We start from the raw sequence: 15,597 nt of genomic DNA, 5'->3' as shown, positions 1-15,597 counted from the left end.
AGCGAGTCATTTCCGTTCGCTTTGTTTCAAAATAAAAGTTACACATCTAATTGATTACTGACCACTATATTTAATAGCCTACATATCAAGTATTTAAAGACTTAATATAGAAGAATTTGTTTTTAAATTTTTTTTTTTTTACAAACAGGCATGTGATATATCTCAAAGGGGTTGTGCTTGACTCAGCAAACAGCCTGGCATGAATGTCTCTGGTTTCAGTGTAACTACATCTCATTCATGTGGCAGAGCTATACATAAACAGAGTTAAATAGTCACAGGCTAACTTGAGTGTTATATTTCTGCATGGATATGGCTATAGATAGGTTGTGCTAGGAATTCTAGTCCTCTTGGCTTAAGTTTATTGCAACACTCGGTATGTCTAATGTGCCAGCTGTTAAATTGACTCCATAGATAGATAGACAAATGTAAGCCAGTTATCTTCAAACTTTATTATCATTTAAAAACAATCTATTTCAAAAAGAATGCATTGAATAAGTTACTTGTTTCATCTTTTCTTCTCGTTTAAAGGTAAAATACAAAACATAGCAAGGTATAAAAAGAAAGAAGGAAAAAGGTCTATATTACAAAGTGTTAGAATCTCAATATTATATTTTTTTTTACCTGACCAAATACCTTAAACATGACCAAATACAACATTAAAACAAGCTTCAATTCATTTTTTTTATGTCCTACAGCACATGCCATTAACAATTTCCCAGTACAAAACAGTAATACTTTTAAAGTAATAAAATGATCATGTTCCTAATATCTGCTGTATTTTTAGCCAACGATTATCTAAAACATATTTGTCATTTGCGTCAGAAGTATGGGACAATGGAGAACATCTTAACGACACTGATGTGAGATTATCTACAGCGGTAAAATAATAATAATAATAATAAATATGAATATAAATATGCATATTTCAGTCACTAAAGATCATCCTGTTTGTAAAGTAATCATCCTGTTGGTAATATTTCATAGTTATACAACACCATCTCTGCTGTGGGAATTATAGATAAGCGAAAGAAACATTAAAATGTGTTTTATCTGCGTAGATGTTTGCATTTGTTTGCAGTTACAATAATTACACATTTAAAGAAATCAGTCTATTGTTGACACTCCACAATGGCACCCTGACATCTTCTGAAAGCTTTAATACAGAGAGAACTATTATAAAGTAATTGTATAATCACTGTTTCATAGAGTAAGATGATGTAGTCCAATATTCTAGTCGAGTGTTATTAAATTGCTTTAATTTTGAAGCCAACTACAATTTTTTTTTACAGGTCTATACATCTAAGATTATATTAAAGAAGATTGCAACTGATTTGTAAACCGTGTACACTTTTAAAAAGTAAAATAAATCAGAAAAAAGACCCAAATATATTATGACACTTAACTTAGACACTTAATCTTTAAAGAGCAGTAAGCCGCATTTCAAAATAAAATAATAAAATAAATGACATTTCTAAAAATACAGCTGGAAAAACAAAAAACTCGTAATAAAATAAACTACACATAAATAATATCCTGAACCCGCAATAATAAAAAGCATCTATTCTGCTTTCATTTTTTTTTTTAGTGGCAAAGATTCGAAAATGCTCTTTATTGCTCCTGACAGAAAAAAGATTAAATGTTGAAAATCTGATGGCTTTATGCAGCTTTGCTTGCCTTATCCCCCAACATATTGAAACCATTGATCAAAACACACATCATAACTAGACTGCAGTGTTTCAAATGACAACAAGTACATGATAAGACAACAGGCATTGCTTTTCTACACTGGGCAGGTTTTGACTTCGACGTACAGACTGTTTAGCACCTACTTCATTTATGTACAGATGGCGGACTACTTTTAAATTAAGACTTTTCAAAATTCAGCAATATAATCAAATGAAGCAATTATTCAGAAACACTCAATTATTACATAACTACAGTTGAAATTTCCAGTTATTTCAATTAAATTTTCTTGAATATACAGTCTTTCTCCAAATTACGGTATCTTAGTTTATACATCAAATGTTCCTTTAACTTAAAATATTATTGCAGCAGGACAAAAATTCTTCATATTACTGCAAAGTGCCTCGACAATAGCATTCTTATATTACAGAGCATTACTGCAACACAAAGATTCACACATTAAAAGTAAAACCCTGAAAGCTGTTAAAAGACAAACATCCCACCCTGAAGTTATACTGAGATTCCTGAATTGAGTCACGCTGTCATATGAACCTGCGGTTAAAGACAAACATGAAATGTTAATTGGAAAAAAAAAGTGTAACAGGAAACCTGTGAAGCTTTGAAAGCTCCAGAGTCATTTCTCCTCAATGTCCTATTAAAATCTGTACAAAAAAACAAAAGGACTTTAAATAAGGTGAATGACTTCTGACGTTAAAGCTTTATGTGATATCAGTCCATCACATCTATTATTCAGTAATATCCAGGATGGTATTGTTGACTCCATGGCTTTTGATTCCAGAACTGATGAAGACAAAGAAAAAAAAGAATTAAAGAAGGAAGCTTGAATACATTTTTAGGACCTCTGATATTTTTTGCTAATATTACATTACTTTAATGATATATTATTTATAATAATGTATTAATGTACATATACTACATACATACATATCTTTTTATGATTTAAGAAAACATGTTTTACTGTAATACAGGGATCTAATTAGAGTGACCATTGGAATTAAACAAAACGTAAACTAATGAAATGTTTTCAGGGGTTAGTTCACCCAAAAATGAAATTTCTGTCATGAATTACTCACCCTCATGTCGTTCCACACCTGTAAGACCTTCGTTCATCTTCAGAACACAAATTAAGATATTTTTGGTATATGACTCGTCCATAGACAGCAATTTAACAGACACTTTCAAGTTCCAGAAAGGTACTAAAGACATCGTCAAAACAGTTGACGTGACTGCAGTGGTTCAACCTTAATTTTATCAAGTGATGAGAAAACTTTTTGTGCACAAAAATAAAACAAAAAAAAAAACTTCATTCAACAATATCTTCTCTTCTGTGTCATTCTCATACGTTGTTTACATCCAGCGCTTCCAGGTTCGAATGTCGACTCATTATTGGCCGGCTCCTGCGTCAACATCACACGAATGCGTCGTGCTGCTCACGTGATCAGCTTTGGCCAATACTGAGCTGGCATTCGAACATAAACACGGAAGCCTTCACTGTGCTTACTGCGGCACCTACGTATGGATAATGACAGTGAAGAGAAGAGATTGTTGAATAAAGTTGTTATTTGTGTTTTGTTTTTGAGAACAAAAAATATTCTCAAAAAATAAGGTTGAACCACTGCAGTCACGTCAACTGTTTTAACGATGTCTTTAGTACCTTTCTGGACCGTGAAAGTGTCAAATTGCTGTCTGGACAAGTCATATACCTCTCGGATTTTATCAAAAAATATCTTAATTTGTGTTCCAAAAATGAACGATGGTCTTATGGATGTGGATTAGTTCACTTTCAATTAAAATTTTCCTGATAATTTACTCACCCCCATGTCATCCAAGATGTCCTTTCTTCAGTCGAAAAGAAATTAAGGTTTTTGATAAAAACATTCTAGGATTATTCTCCTTATAGTGGACTTCAATAGACTCCAAATGGTTGAAGGTCAAAATTACAGTTTCAGTGCAGCTTCAAAGGGTTTTAAACAATACCAGACGAGGAATAAGGGTCTTATCTAGCGAAACGATCGGACATTTTCCAAAAAATGTAAATGTATATGCTTTATAAACAAATGATCGCCCTTCAAGTGGTTCCGCCAAAACCGCACTTTCGTATTCTTCAAAAAGCTTACGCTGTATGTCATACGCCTTCCCTATTCTACTTACGGAACGAACGCAGCGCCAGTTCCATTTTTTCCGTAAGTTGAATAGGGAAGGCGTAGGACATACAGGCGTAAGCTTTTTGAAGAATACGAAAGTGCGGTTTTGGCGGAACCACTTGGAGGGCGATCATTTGTTTATAAAGCATATACATTTACATTTTTTTCCGAAAATGGCCGATCATTTTGCTAGATAAGACCCTTATTCCTCGTCTGGTATTGTTTAAAGCCCTTTGAAGCTCTTCAACCATTTGGAGTCCACTGAAGTCCACTATAAGGAGAATAATCCTGGAATGTTTTAATCAAAAACGAATGAAAGTGAACTAATCCTTTAATGACAGAATTTTCATTTTTGGGTGAACTAACCCTTGAAAAAAAATCCTTGATAATAATGGTCGAAAAAAGGCCTGATTTTCTTTATGCAAGATCTTGTTTTATATTTTTCGAGAGACTCACCCCTTGTTGCCAGCTCTGGTTGAAAGCTTGTGCTTTGTTCATGCTAAAGTTGCCATTTTTATAACCTCGATTATTTCCTCCTCGACCCCTGAACTTCTGTGGAAACAGTAGATTTATGATTCTTGGTTCACATGTGGGTCACATTTTAGTTTTAAACTGACCTACTTTTCATTCATTAGCTGCTTATCTTACAGGCATACAGATTTGAGTTGTTCAGGCTGCTACAACAACAACTACTACATTTTAATTTATAACTAAAAATGATCTACATCATCAATGATTTCTCACCTGGTTGAAGTTTCCCCTGTTGGCCCCTCCCCCTCGCCCCATGTTGCCCCTGTGCATGGCTCCGCCCCTGTTACCCATGTTAACCATATTGCCACGCCCAGGTCCTGGCCTGGGGGCGCCGCCCCTGTTAGGCATCCCACCACCACGGTTAAAACTGCCCCGGTTGAAGCCTCCTCTGAAGGCAGGGGGAGGAAGGAAGCCTCTCGGTGGTCTGCTGAACCCCCCACGTGGTCCAGGCACTGTCAAACAATCAGAAAAGCTTTTCAGTTCCTTTATACATTATTAAATATGCCACATAATGGAAGGGCAGCTTAATGGTGTCTTTAAATTTCCTCTATACAAATAAGCTTATATAAAGAATAAAAACAAACATTTAGCATAACTGAAATGGCGTACCACCCCTGAAGTTGCCTCGGTTTTGAAAGCCCCCTCGTCCTCCCCTCTGACCCTGTCCTCCTCCTCGGTTGAACAGATTTTTGCCTCCTCGTCCCCGGGTTCCTCCTCTCTTAAGGTGTACACCTCCCTGATTGGGTTTCTTCTCAGGAGGAAGGGAATTTTTGCTCTCCTCCTTGTACTGTTCAAGAAGTTTGGACGCTTCTTCCTTCTGCAGCTCGACATAAACCACTTCAGTGAAGCAATCACCTTCCACAGGCAGTGTGTATATTCCTGGAAAAAGATTAGTGTTATGGTGTGTAATTTTGGGAGATTTTGTCAATTGCACAACAGTGTTGTTACTGTTAACCCCTTAGCATTCCTAAGCCCTTTAAGGTCTTAAGTGAACATAATAAGTTGGGAAAGAAAACGTATGTGTATCAGTATATTGGATCCGTGCATTAGGCCTTAAGGTGACAGCAGCCTAATATTCCTACTGCCGTCTGTGTTTTTAATGTTAATTAAACCACTAAAGATAAAGAAAAAGCACTTATTGCTCTTGACTGAATAACATTTGTAACTTTAATGCGGATTAATCTTTTTTTCAAGGCTGGAAAAATATTTATGGCCGGTAAATCACTGGCCATTGGTAGGTGTAGTATAAATATGAAAATAAAAGCTAATACAAAATATGAATAAATACCATAATAATATATAAATGACAAAACACAGTTGCACACATCTTAGATCAAGTATGGCTTGAGAAAAGGATCTTACCCTTCATTTTTAGCACTGCGTGTTCAGGTACATCTTTGCCATCTGTTTCTGCCTTTTTCTGAGTCCTCTGTATATATTCCTCATCTGTTGGACAGACTACTACAGCTTTACGCTGGAACCCGGCAAACAGGCACATTTTCCTTCTTTGGGCTGGTGCTGATACGTTAGTCTAAATGGAGACATTTAAGATTTTGTATTTTCAGCAATTGATATAGAAACTCAATATGTACCATGAAAAATAAATATATCGAGAGCAAAACTCAAAGAGAGATTTTTGAATGCTTTGATTATTTGTGATGTTTTTGTAAACTCCAAGTCACCTGATCAAGAATGTAGTTGCGTTTTTTACGTGCGGCGATCTCGATGAATTTTCCGAGGAAGAGAGGAGCACGCTGAGATATTGCTGAGAGCTTCGTTACATCTTTCAACTGTCGTTTCAAACTGGAAATCTGAATTTAAACATCAAAATAACGTAAATTATGATGTTAATAATGTCTAAAAAAATGTTTGATAACACTTTACAATAAGGTCCCATTCATTAACATTAGTTAAAGGGATAGTTCACCCAAAAATGAAAATTTGATGTTTATCTGCTTACCCCCAGGGCATCCAAGATGTAGGTGACTTTGTTTCTTCAGTAGAACACAAATGATGATTTTTAACTCCAACCGTTGCGGTCTGTCAGCCGTATAATGCATGTCAATGGGAACTTTGTCTATAAGAGTTGTCTATAAGAGCTCGTGACAACACATTGATGTCCTAAGACACGAAATGATCGGTTTGTGCGAGAAACTGAACAGTATTTATATCATTTTTTACCTCTAAAACACCACTATGTCGAACTGCTCTCCACATCTGGTTAGTGAGGTCAGAAAACACGTTCTGATGACGGAAGTGATCTCTCGCGCTTTGCTTCGATGAGTGCTAGAATGCTGAATGCTGAATGCAGTTGGACATAGTGGTGTTTTAGAGGTTAAAAATGATATAAATACTGTTCGGTTTCTGGCACAAACCGATCGTTTCGTGTCTTAGGACATCAATGTGTCGTCACGAGCCGCAGGGTTTCATTTGGACTTGTCTGTCGTGTTTTATTTACTCTTATAGATGAAGTTCCCATTGACATGCATTATACGACTGACAGACCGCAATGGTTGGAGTTAAAAATCATCATTTGTGTTCTGCTGAAGAAACAAAGTCACCTACATCTTGGATGCCCTGGGGGTAAGCAGATAAACATCAAATTTTCATTTTTGGGTGAACTATCCCTTTAATGCTTTAGTTAACATGAACTAACGATGAGCAATATAATTTTACTGCATTTATTAATCTTTGTTAATGTAAGTTAATGAACAACATGAGTAATAATTGTTCATTGTTTGTTCATGTTAGTTCACAGTATAATACAACATTTGATTTTAAAAATGTATCAGTGAATGTTGAAATGCTGTAGAAGTATTGTTCGTTGTTCGTTCTTATTTCCTAGTGTAGTTAACCAATGTTAATGTTAAAATCTCTCATGTCAACACTCACCATCATCTTCTCTATGATGGTGTTTGTCCCAAGAATGTTGTATTTTCCAGGGTTGGCTTCTGTGTGCTTTGTAACCCATTCAGTTTTTCCAGATCCAGGCAGTCCGACCATGACGATGACCTGTGAAGATTTACAGCAGATTTCAGTGATGACTTTTAATGATGATATAGCAGAAAAATGTAATGAATGGCCAAGAAACCAACCTCACAGTCTTCTTTGGTCTCGGGCCCCTTTGGTCCTCTGATGCGATCGCAAACAGGGATCTGCTGCAGGAGCGTAAAGCCGTCAGGTTGGGGGAAGTATGGTGTTTCACACTGGCCGAAGTTGAACTCAACCGCACAGTTGTGGCAGAGGATGTGAGGGAAGAGCGGCTTCCCCTCAAACTCATCCTTGCTGACTTTGAAAGCTGTTCCCAGATCCTGTCCATTTTTGGAGAAGGAAATTTCCATTTCTGCCCCATCAAAATTCTGCCAAATAAACACAGAAATCATTATATATTATGGCCATACACAACACACCCACACTTGTTGAACATTTCATTTCAAAATCTTGAGAACTAAACATGTTTTAAATTGGATAAAAAAATAAAACTTTAAAATATTAAATACTGTTCTTTGATTAAAAGAAAGTTCAAAAGAACTGCATTTATTTGAAATAAAAATATTTTTTTTAATTATAAATGTATTTACAGTCACTTTTGATTAATTTAATGCATCATTACTGAAAAAAAAAGTATTAAATTCTTTAAAAAAAAATCGAACTGATTCAAAACTCTTTAACGGTAGTGTATGTACATACATGGCGCCTCTTAGTGTTCAAAAGTAGTAACTGCACAGTGGTTAAACATTCATTCTTGATAAGAAAGCACATGGATACTTACGATAAAGCATCCGACAACATCATTCTCATCAAATGTCTCCCCAAAGTCCTCTGTCACACCGTTGCTGGTTTTCTTGGCCTTAGTTGAAAAGGCATATGAGTGCGCTTCCTCCCCTGTGAATGTGTAAGTCAAAGGGACACTCAAATTCCATTACTAATTTAATAGTTCAACTATAATATATTCCTATGTAATAAGTCAACACAAAGACCCTCACCTAGCAGAAGAGAGCTATTTGCCGTTGACCAACCCACCAGGACATCATGAATCTCAATTCCTTTACTAGAAATGTGTTTTACAGGTATCTTCTCGATAATCTGGAGCAAAGACATGCAAGAATAAGTCTAAGGGCATGACAGGACAACTATAAATAGTAAAGATGAGGTTAAAACAGTGTTCTCACCTTCATTTCAAAGCAAGCCTTGCCCTGTGCCACACCATAAGATGCTCGTCCCCCTGCCCAAAGGTAAGCAAAGCTCTCCATGGTGAGAGAAGAGGCGCTATACCGATCCCGAGAAACCTTGAAGTGCAGGTCACAGTTGTCTGAGGAAAATAAGAGATGGACAAATGACTTGAGGTTTTAGCATATCACCTCACTAAACATTTGACACTTTACAGACATATATTATGCATGTTGCTGAATGAAATATTCAGTGTTTATTAATTAGTATATATTTGAGCAGTAATTTGTGAGATATTCATACTTACAGGTGTCCAAACATACAGTTGTGTCATCAAACTCTTCATCCTCTTCCTCCAGAGGGGGCTGGGGAGACTTCGCCCTGAGGGAAATTCAATAAAATTCAGAGCCATTATAAGTTCCCATTGAACTTCCTTTGGATTTTATGGATTCATTATTTTTTAACCTTATTTTTTCAGAGAATACATACACAATTAAATCAAATAAACTATTAAATCAAACATTAGTAGATTTCTAATAAAATGGGATCAGATGGTGGATTTGCACAAAAAAAAAAGATCATATTTTACAGGTAAAACACTTTTTTAACTTACTATTTCAAAATATTTTGAAAATAAAATGTTTTTAAAATGTATTTTTATGTGTTTAATGTCTTCGTGTATATATATATATATATATATATATATATATATATATATATATATATATATATATATATACAGTGGTTGCATACAGTTCAAGACAATACCATCACATCGTATAAATTCAATTAAACGTCATACACATGAAAACATAAAACAATATAAACAAGATAAGGAAGGATACACAAAATGCATCCACATTGCACCTTAGTGATATTTTTTTTAGTGATAACATTTAATACGGAATAAAAAAAAAAAAAATTGAAATAGTTTCTTTTCTGGAAATGAATCAATACCCCATTGAATATTTTCATATAAACACATTTCATCTTTTAACAGCCCAAGCTCTGACCTACGCAAAAACATAATTTCTAAGGGGGAAAAAAAAATACCATTTGAGGTGACAGAAATGCCCTTATTATAGACCGAAAGTAATTTCAAAATGGTCAGTAAAAATGTGTGTTTCTTTGCACTGATGAGGAACAGCATGTCAGATTTGGCTCTTTACTGCCAAAACTGCTCATAAATCTTTAAGGTGCAGCGGTACCTCAGGAGTACCAGAGGCCGACTGCACATTTCTTACCGGCTGTATTTGCTTTCTTCAATAAATTCAAAGTAGCCCCTTCCATGTTCATCTCGGCGTCTCTTTACACCCTTCTTATTCTTCTGTTCATCATTCTTGTCTTTGTCCGCATCCCCTTTGGAAATAAAACAATAAAACGTAAGGAGGCGTACCTCCCTGCTGGACCCATCATGATGTAACATGATGGTCCAAATAATTACTGAAGGATTTCTAGTTACTTCGGTTATGCATGAATTGCAATGACCAGTATTTTAAAAGAAAGGTGTATTTAATTATAAGTTCACATGTTTAAAATCAAGGAGCGATGTCACACAGTACGGTTAGTACACCGCAGCACTTATTTGGGTAAAGACCAAAACAACTGCAATCTGTGCAATTTTGAGCTAAGTAACACACATTTTCAGATTCACATTGCATGCATCTTGAAGAAAAGTGTGTGCAAATATTCAAGGCATATTTGGTGATACTGATGGGCAAAATCCACAAGCACCTCTTTCCCTATGTGTGCAACCTGTGCTTGACAGAACAAAAATTAAATAGAAAATGAAAAAACAGGAATATGGGATAACCCTATCCATAACCCTACTCATAAGTTATACCTAAATCAGAGAGAAATGATATGGCAAATAACACTGGTATAGAAGCACCTAACCCTGGTTTTAAGCCTTAACTTGTTGTAAACTGTAAAGTTGTTCCTCAAATCTGATTGGTTGATCGTAACCTTATTCCAGATGTTGATCCAAGAACATGTTGTACTTCATTACGTTCACCGTCCTGGAGTACACCCAACTCCCTATTTAAACTCACCTGATTCAACTCACGTTAGTAGAGAATTCAAGACCTGAAATGTGTACTGTTGGGGTAGGGGTGGGCGATCTTCCCAAAATTTCATATCACGATCTTATAAAAAACAATCACGATGCACAGTCTGAATCCTAATACAATTTTGAGGAACAAGCCTATGGACTTGCACAAGCATATTGTATATGACAATTTAGTTCAAACTTTGACCTGTGGAGAGCAGTAATACACTTAGCAGCGTTTACACTGCCAGAATTCTAATAGAGAAGAAGAAGAAGAAGAAAGCTAGCTCAAGACAAGAGTCTATGGTTAAAACATAAAATTTTATTTTATTTTTTTTTAGAAAATGACCGATCGTTTTGCAAGATAAGACCCTTATTCCTCGTCTGGTATCATGTAAAGCCCTTTGAAGCTGCACTGAAACTGTAATTTTGACCTTCAACCGTTTGGAGGCCATTGAAGTCCACTATAAGGAAAATAATCCTGGAATGTTTTCATCAAAAACCTTAATTTCTTTTTGACTGAAGAAAGAAGGACATGGACATCTTGAATGACATGGGGGTGAGTAAATTATCAAGAAAAGTTTATTTGAAAGTGAACTAATCCTTTAAAGCAGAACTTTTTTTTACCTTCATAAATAGTTTTCTAAGTCCTTACGATGATTAATTGACTTGTAGTGGTATGTTTGAGGCATGCACTAACCCCCTCTGGCACGTCTACGCCAAAAAACAGCACTTGCAAGTTGAGCTGCGCCGACCCGACACAATCTCGCCTCATGTTCACGTTCACGCGAGAGTGACAAAATGCTTTACGGTAATTCAAAAACAATGTATATATTATGACTTTATAAGACAATTTCGAAAATTACCCACCTCCATCGAGATTTCTTGTACTGTATTTGCAAAACTACTGCGCTGGTGAGCGTCGTAGTCGTTGTAGTCCAGAGCTGCGCTTGGAGTATTTACGACAGTGTGATTCACTGAAGGAACCTGTAGGGGGAGCTTCGCAAATCTTACTGAGTTCCGCTTTAAAGGTGCAATGTATACATTTTAGTGACATCTAGTGGTGAGGTTGCGAACTGCAACCAATGGCGCTCACCCCTCCCTTTTGGAGAGGCTACGGTGGCAGTCTGGCTGACACAAGACAAAGATGTCTTCGTCTGAGACAGCAGAGAGTAGCCAGTGAAGCAATGAGGTTTCTTCTTACTTCTTACAAAGAACAGTCTCTGCTTCTAATAAACCAGACGACTACTACTACTACTACTTTGTGCGTATTCAATGTAGTGACGATGCATGCTGCCTCTAAAAACACGAAAGATGTAGAAGAACAACATAGTGATGAAACACGCTCTGTAGAGCAGTTTGTCCATTTAGGGCTACTGTAGAAACATGCCGGCGCATAATGGCTACTTAACATGTAATATGTAACATGTATATGTTCATTAAAGACCTTACATAATGAAAGTTATAAAAATATAACATCATTATGTAAAGTCTTTATACACCACTGAAAACATAGTTATGTATATTATATTGAATTTCTGTCAATAGATCCTCCTAAATTTTACACATTGCACCTTTAAGACCGAATGCATGGATCTAATATAATGACACACATCCGATTTCTTTCCCAACTGTTTATTCACTCAAGACATAACCTACTGTCTTTATGTAAATACTCACCAAGATTGACATTTTGACATATTTTTGTGTATATTTGACCGTTTTGACGTGCACCTTAAACCCCAAGCATACCTTGCTCATCCGTGTTCGCAGCACGCACACGGAAAGCACGTGGGGATCAGTCTCTTTCGCAGTTTAATGCACTTTTAATAACTCTTTTTACAATAAAGCATGTTTCGCAGTAGAATGCATTTCACGACAGTCACGTTACATGATTTGACTAATTTGGATGTTAAGATTAGGCTTTTAATGAAGGCCGAAAGCACACCGCTTTAAAGGAAAGGAACGCATTCGGTACAATGATCATTTCTTGATTATCATGTTTTCATAATCGTTGGAAGCCAAACTAACCGAAACTAAAATTTAATTCATTGCACAGCCATACTGCTGTTGAATTGTTTTTCAAATGCGTCACCACGCATGAAAGACACATGATAGAGACACGTGATATAATTTGGCCAGTCAGCACAGCCATCTAGTAGGCAGTCATTGCTCTATTTTAACATTATTATGAGGACATAAAAGATTTCTCTGATCACGTGATCAAGATATAAAATCGTCAGATCACCCACCCCTATGTTGGGGGTACTCCAGTCCAGCATCAGGGTTGGGAAGCACTGTGTGAAATGAAGACAAAGAATAACAGTGTCCTAATGAGGTCCGCCTCACTACTCCAGGGCAGGCAGAGTAAAACAAATGAACTGAGATCATTATGCACAGACTCCATCTGGAGCTTTTGTCCTTCAGCCTACTGCTCAACCAATAAAAACTATAAAAACATATTAAAGGTCATTCTCAGGAAACGCTCCTACTTATACCTAAACATTTCATTTGATTTGAATCAGTTACTGCTGAATTGGAAAAGAAAAAATTGTGCAAACCATGACAAAACAGAACTATCTTCTGAATCAGCAGATTCTCTTGTTTAGTTTGATATATAACATCTACACAAGCTTTTCATATATATTATTAAAAACTAGAAATATTATAGCTGACCATAAATATAGGCTTAGTAGATTTATTATGAAAATTAATAAAAAATATTATTGCATACATTGCTTAGTGATACCTAAAAAAAATACATTGATAAATATTAAATAACTTCTTTTTTTTTTTAATTATTGAGGGTTTTTTTCTTTGTCTTATGCATTACATGCTAAACTGGGTTAAATCTATTAGTATTCTGTATCAGTAGTAAGTCAAAGGGACACAAATGGGACAGCAGTGGCAGCATCTCATAAAATCCTGTACGCGCTCTGCTGTCAGAATGAATTATTCTTTCATCAAAACCCAAATATGCATTTAAAAAATATGTATTGTACAAGCTTCATCATGTAATCTCACCCTCGCCAGGGCCTATGTCTAGAGCCACATCATCCTCATCAAATTTCTCCATCTCTTCATCATCTTCTTTGAGCAGGACATCTTCATCTTCATCTGATTTATCCATCTCTACCCCGGCATCCTCCTCCATGTCCTCAGCCTCCGCGTTCTCTCCATCGTCCTCCTCCTCCTCATCCTCCTCCTCTTCCTCATCAGCCTCCATGCTCTCTCCAACCAGATCTTCCTCAAGGTCTTCATCGCCCATGTAGCTGAGGCCGCCTCCATCCTCGTACTGTCCTTCAGAGCCGTTGGTGTCGGTGGACAGCGCCTCCTGATCCAGAGCGGCCTGTAGCCGCTCCATCAGCTCAGCCTTCAGCCCTTTATCAGACAGACTCCTTTTCTTCAGCTCGTCCTTCAGCTCGTTCACTTTCAGCTTCTTCACATTCATTGCGCTAATTTTTTGTCGGTTTGATCCTTTATACTTTAGACGTTATACCCCAAATTTGTGAAATATGAGCGGAAAGAGCAGGCTATGTGCGGACTGTCCAGAGACGCTTGATGCGGTCACTGATGGGCAGCAGTCAGAGCAGAACGGGGCCAGCTTACCCTTATATAATCTACCGTAATGCACATAGTAGAAGAGCAAATACCGTAAAGATCACTATATACCTAGCTATTGTAAAACATATAACAATAAAATGTAAATCATGAGGGAGTTGCTGGAACTAAAAGTAGTAATTTAATATCAGTAGTCAGTTAATTGCAGTCACTTTTCATATGTACAGAAAATAAATAAAAATAAATAAATCTATATAATATAATACTGATAATATAATATAATATAATATATATATAGCCTAGGGTTACAGTAACATAATAGCCTATTTAATATTAGGCTGCTAATTTATTATTGTAGTATAGCCTATCATTTTATTATTCAATGCCACAAGAGCTATTAAAAGATTTATACTTAGCCTAGTATATCAACATTAATATCAACATTTTTTATTTCGTTTTTTCTTAAAGGCTAGGTCAATCTATTATACATTTTTAATTAAAAGAATATTGTGCTTTTTGCAGAATTACAGAATTTTTTTTATGTAAAAGTTTTTAATAGAAATTTTTTTTTGTCTCCTATGTCTGATTGGTTTGGTGTTTGGTGACTATGGCCATTTTATTAGCCTGTATGCATAAAATAATTTTAATAATAATTATTAATAATATTTTTTTAATATAAACTAACTTCATGTGATTTCTGATGTAGGCCTATTAAGCATTTTTTTTAACTGTCGCAGACTAATTTATTATTGTAGTATTATTTTATTATTCAATGCCACAAGAGCTATTAAGATTTATACTTAGCCTAGTATATCAACATTGCCAGAGAACACTATTTTACATAAACTGCCATTTTTATGAAATTACAATTTTTATTTCGTTTTTTCTTAAAGGCTAGGTCAATATACATTTTTAATTATAAAAATACTGTGCTTTTTGCAGAATTACAAATGAGTAAACTTTTTTTTTATGTAAATGATTTTAATGGAAATGATTTTTTGTTTCCTATATCTGATTGGTTTGGTTTTTGGTGACCAATGTAACCATTTTATTAGCCTGTATAAAAAATTTGTGTGTGTGTGTGTGTGTGTGTGTATATATATATATATATATATATATATATATATATATATATATATATATATATATATATATATATTACATTCATGTGTTACATTTATTTTTTTAACTGTCGCAGACTAATTTATTATTGTAGTATAATTTTATTATTCAATGCCACAATAGCACATTAAAGATTTAGTAGGCTATATATCAACATTAATATCAGTATTGCCAGAGAACATCATTTTGCATCGTTTTTCCCCTTAAAGCTATATATGTTATAAAATGTAAGATTTTTTTTTTTTTTTTTTTTTTTTAACGAAAAACACCAAAGTAATGACGTGATGCTGCCTTCACGTGCTCTAGGAATGATCGTAA

At 35.4% G+C, this 15,597-nt stretch overlaps 1 protein-coding gene across 2 annotated transcripts; it reads right to left on the bottom strand.

Moving 5' to 3' along the window:
• Window positions 1–426: 426 nt before the first annotated feature.
• On the bottom strand, window positions 427–14,216 carry hnrnpua (heterogeneous nuclear ribonucleoprotein Ua). 2 transcript variants are annotated; one of them, XM_048190910.1, is made up of 14 exons: window positions 13,621–14,216; window positions 9,794–9,908; window positions 8,857–8,930; window positions 8,552–8,691; window positions 8,366–8,465; window positions 8,152–8,264; window positions 7,475–7,738; window positions 7,272–7,391; window positions 6,062–6,190; window positions 5,742–5,910; window positions 4,989–5,258; window positions 4,593–4,831; window positions 4,305–4,400; window positions 427–2,484 (listed from the first exon to the last, which is right to left on the bottom strand). In XM_048190910.1, exons 1-14 carry the CDS (start codon window positions 14,045–14,047, stop codon window positions 2,434–2,436), a joined length of 2,307 nt encoding a protein of 768 aa, XP_048046867.1. In that variant the 5' UTR covers window positions 14,048–14,216; the 3' UTR covers window positions 427–2,433. The 2 variants fall into 2 exon arrangements, with proteins under 2 accessions (XP_048046867.1, XP_048046868.1); XM_048190911.1 differs by having other exon boundaries at window positions 4,305–4,397.
• Window positions 14,217–15,597: the final 1,381 nt, after the last annotated feature.

Source organism: Megalobrama amblycephala, linkage group LG5 (genome assembly GCF_018812025.1).
Source record: "Megalobrama amblycephala isolate DHTTF-2021 linkage group LG5, ASM1881202v1, whole genome shotgun sequence".
Lineage (NCBI taxonomy): Eukaryota > Metazoa > Chordata > Actinopteri > Cypriniformes > Xenocyprididae > Megalobrama > Megalobrama amblycephala.
Note: the sequence above shows the minus strand (reverse complement) of the source record. Positions and strands in the feature narration are given on the sequence as shown.

Excerpts from the sequence above, each read along its gene's own strand:
- hnrnpua (XM_048190910.1), bottom strand. The coding sequence starts at position 14,047 with ATGAATGTGAAGAAGCTGAAAGTGAACGAGCTGAAGGACGAGCTGAAG. Across the intron at positions 9,909-13,620 it reads AGACATAGGCCCTGGCGAGG|GGGATGCGGACAAAGACAAG; the intron begins GTGAGATTACAT and ends TTATTTCCAAAG. Across the intron at positions 4,832-4,988 it reads CCGAGGCAACTTCAGGGGTG|TGCCTGGACCACGTGGGGGG; the intron begins GTACGCCATTTC and ends ATTGTTTGACAG.